The sequence below is a fragment of the Octopus bimaculoides genome, chromosome 9 (genome assembly GCF_001194135.2).
Source record: "Octopus bimaculoides isolate UCB-OBI-ISO-001 chromosome 9, ASM119413v2, whole genome shotgun sequence".
Classification (NCBI taxonomy): Eukaryota; Metazoa; Mollusca; class Cephalopoda; order Octopoda; family Octopodidae; genus Octopus; species Octopus bimaculoides.
The window spans coordinates 16,873,068-16,877,553 of NC_068989.1; the positions used below are offsets into that span (position 1 = coordinate 16,873,068).

General features: G+C 34.5%; 1 protein-coding gene across 1 annotated transcript; it reads right to left on the minus strand.

Annotated features, from left to right (window-relative positions):
* Window positions 1–3: 3 nt before the first annotated feature.
* On the minus strand, window positions 4–1,856 carry LOC106869648 (zinc finger protein 708; the record flags this gene model as incomplete). Its single annotated transcript, XM_014915466.2, has 1 exon — window positions 4–1,856. A coding segment is annotated over exon 1 (1,218 nt), but the record flags the coding sequence as incomplete, so codon positions are not given.
* Window positions 1,857–4,486: the final 2,630 nt, after the last annotated feature.

Genomic DNA, 4,486 nt, shown 5'->3' on the forward strand with positions numbered 1-4,486 from the left:
GAAGGGTTTTTCTCCAGTGTGACTGCGTGTGTGGATAACAAGGATTGAATTATTAATGAAAGATTTTCCACAAATTTCACAGTGAAATCGCTTTTCTCCAGTGTGTATTTTTTGGTGCGTTTTTAAAACATTGTTGGAGACAAATGATTTACCACAAATTTCACAACGGGAGGGTTTTTCTCCAGTGTGACTGCGTATGTGGATAACAAGGTTTGACTTATTAATGAATGATTTTCCGCATATTTCGCAGTCATAGGGTTTATCTCCAATATGTATCCTTCTGTGTATTTTTAAGACACTGTTTAATATAAATGATTTTCCACATATTTCACAATGGTAGGGTTTTTCCCCAGTGTGACTACGTACGTGAATAACAAGACTTGAATTATCAGAGAAAGATTTTCCGCATATTTCACAGTGACAGGGTTTTTCTCCAGTGTGATTACGTTTGTGGTAAACAAGATTCCAATTCCGAGTGAAAGATTTTCCGCATATTTCACAGCGATAGGGTTTTTCGCCAGTATGTACCCTACTATGATTTGTTAAATAACTGCTATTGACAAAAGATTTCCCACATATCTCACACCAATACGGTTTTTCTCCAGTATGTTTACGTAGGTGAATTGTAAGCTTAGAATTCTCAGTAAAAGAAATCCCACATATTTTACATTTAAACGGTTTTTCTCCACTGTGTATTCGTTTGTGTATCGTTAAATAACTGCTAGTGATGAAAGACTTTCCACATACTTTGCAATGATAGGGCTTTTCTCCGGTGTGTATTCTTTTATGAACTACAAGATTAGAATTAACAGAGAAAGATTTCCCGCATATTTCACAGCCAAAAGGCTTCTCGCCAGTATGTATTCTTTTGTGATTTGTTAAATTACTGTTAGAATCAAAAGATTTTCCGCATATTTCACAATGAAACAATTTTTCTCCAGTGTGTATTCTTTTGTGGGATTTTAAATTACCCTTAGAGACAAAACATTTTCCACATAATTCACAACGATAGGGTTTTTCCCCAGTGTGTACTCTTTTATGCCTTGTTAATTGACCGTTATAAACAAAACATTTTCCACAGACTTCACAGTGGAAGGGAGATTTTCTATTGTGTGTTTCTTTATGTGTGACAACCTCATATTCCGAATAGAAATTTTTTCCACAAATTTCACAGCAATATTCAGGAATATTTTCATATAATGATCTTTCTTTAGTAAACATTTCACTATTTAAAGGCTTATCACCATTGTATGTCTGTGTAAATGAACCTATATTGCTAAAAAAAACAGTTCAGATGGAAGCGTTGAAGTTATTAACGTCTCCCTTATAAAGTCTCAATGAATTCTTATAAGTTATGAAATCCCTCTAACTATAGCCCCTGGTGTAGTTTAGTTGGGTTTTTGGGGGGGATGGGGCTTACGTATCATGGGACTGTGTTTGCATAATATAATCAGATTAATTATAATACTATGTAATAAAGTTAATTACTAATAGAAATAAATAACTTACAAAGATAACATATAGGCGGTGTCATTGAAAATATCACCCTGCTTAAATGATACCGGTGACATAAGTTCAAGGTCCCAAACGTTATTTTGTATATTCAGAAATAATCCGGTCTCGGTAGAGTCATTATAACTCTCTCTCGACACAACAAAATTTTTACGAATTTACATAAAGAATCTTGCAAACAAAATACAAAAATGAAGCAGAAATAATCTGTTACACGAACTGTCTCCTTAAGTTATAACCTACTAGAAATCGGAGACAATTCTCTCGAAATTATAGGAGGTCTGGTTACCTATTAGCTTACTTGAAATTTTATAGACGTTCGCCTCACCTCGCAGGTGGGGATGGGTGTGTAGATACTCATTTTTCTTATTAGGAAAAGGATAATTTCGACAGTATACCCCATTATATATAACCATAACGGTTAATGTTTGCATCTTGATGGATGTTGCACACACATACATGTTTACCTGTTTTAGTGGAACGAATCGACCCCATTAGTTATTTTTTTAATAACCTGGTACTTATACTTGCATATCTAAACGTAAACAAACCAACACCTGTTTTCGCGCCTGTTGATCGTGGTGGTTTGGACGACAGAGAATTCTTAGATTCGGTTTCGAATCTAGGCTTAATTTTTACACTGTAACACCCAATGACCAAACTGCTACAAGCATAAGACATACGTATTCTTTTATTCTCTCTCTCTCTCGCTTAAATTTGTAGCAAAATATTTATTTGTAAATTAAAATCTTATAAATAAAAATTTTGAAGTTATCTACCATTTTTGTTGGTTGTTATTTTCTAACAGTCAAAATAAATCCTTTACAAAGTTTTTTTACTCTTGGAAACACGATGGCAAAATATTATTTCCCAAAATTGTTTCTCCATACAAAATTTACAGAAACCTAAAGATATTTAGTTAGGCATCTTGATAGACCTGGGGTTGTTAGAACATTCTAGTAGCTTTGTGGTCATATTGCTTCATTGATTAGATTGAATTCTATGTTTTGATATTTTCAGTTTTCGCTTGTTTAAAAGACTTCCATGCTTGGATGATCGATGCCTGGTAACGTATATTTTCATTGAAGTCAAGTCCACAGATACCATTCCCAATTATTTTGAATAAATACTGTCAGAAGTGCACAACTATAAACCATATAAAAACACCAATTCCTAGTTGTTAGTGAGTTGCAATAGTAGATTAGAAAAAGATTTGTCCTTGTATTTGGTAAAACTAATATAAAATATCCTGTGTACATCTCAGTGTATTCTACCAAAGTCAATGAAACTGAATAGCATCTAGTATCTCATTACTGTCAATGGCAGCACTACCACCAAGGCAAAACTTGTAGAAGAAATATGTCATGATGCTACCACCAATACTATCATCTGCCTTTACCAGTATTGCCACTATAATTTCTACCACCACTATTACTAAGATAGCTGGTAGAAGAAATATGACTACTTATATTCATGAGTGTATAATCATGTTATCGTGAAGGTATGCACCGCCCCTCCAATGCCTTTTTTTCTTTTCATTACATTTGTTTTCTGTACGTTTGAACCATATACATACATACATATATATATATATATGTATACCCTACTGAAGAGGCTCCGGTGTTAAAGCTGAAACTGTCCGACAGTATAGGGATATCTCGACTGCCACTTTCGGCCGTTTACGGCTGCTGTCAGTATGTATTTATACAACCAGGGCCAGCCTTAAGCCAATTGGACTGATTGCTCCCAATCAGGCCCTGCGCCCAAGGAGGCCCTGTGCTCAAGGAGACCACATCCTATACTGCGAAATTTCATGAAGGTGGTCTCCCTGAAGTTTAAAAAAATCTACATAAAAATGCTCCGTAAAAAAAAGAACATACTTTCTATACTTTAGCGACATAAGATACCAAAAGATAAACCCGTTCATCCAAAATTGCTAGGGTCAGCCTTGCTTGTGTGTATGTGAATGTTTGGGAGTGTATATATGGGCATATTTGGATAAAATATTTGTGTGTGTATGTGAGAGTATGTATGTGGTTGTTTAAGTGTATGGTGAATTGTATGTATATATGGTGAATTGTATGTATTTATTTCAATAAAGTGTATTTTATGTGTGTGTGTGTGTGTGTGTGTATTAAAGAAAGCAAAAAATAAATCAGAAATGATAAAATCAAAATATAAATGTGTGTGTAAAAGAGTTGGATCTTTTCCATATGGCAGAATTAAGTGCTCAGCTTTTTTGCGACAGGAATTTCTGTCAAAAAGACATGGTTAAAAGTTCAATTATTTTTCATAGTGGTTTTGGTTTGGTTGAGGTCTTTGTATTTGTGTGAATGTATGTTTATGTTAGTATGTGTATGATTATACATATATGCATTTTTTAGTGTGTGGTGAATTGTATACATTCACAGACGCGTGCGCATGTGCATACAGTGAGAGAGAGATGGGGGGGGAGGTGAGATAAAAATGTTTGTCTCTTGTTCAAAAGAGAAAACGTTTTGCAATGACACCCATTCAGGTTTTTGAGCAAGCACAAACACACAGCCACACACACAGATGGGTGGGGTGCTATAGGAGACATTTGGTGTTACACAATGGTGCTAAACCCAGAACCATATAGCTAAGAAACAGGCTTCTTGCCACGCAGACAGGACTGTGTTTTCTACAACAGAAATTATAGAAAAAACACAAGGTAAGTATATAACCAGCTTCCGAAAAATATTAATTATTATTTTGCTTTTTATGAATATCTCATTTAGCGTAACATTATGCAACAGATGAAAGTTTCTTTGGGACCTTGTTAAATTTCTTTCCAATTTTTGCTAGAATATTTTTAGAAAGCGTAGTTTGAATGTGGTTTCGCTTACTGATGGTGAAAATTTTTGGTACATTTATAGTTTAACACCTAACTCAATTTCGGTGGAAAATAATGCTTTTCCCTCATTTTTTTCTTGTGCTATCAGCTAATCTAATC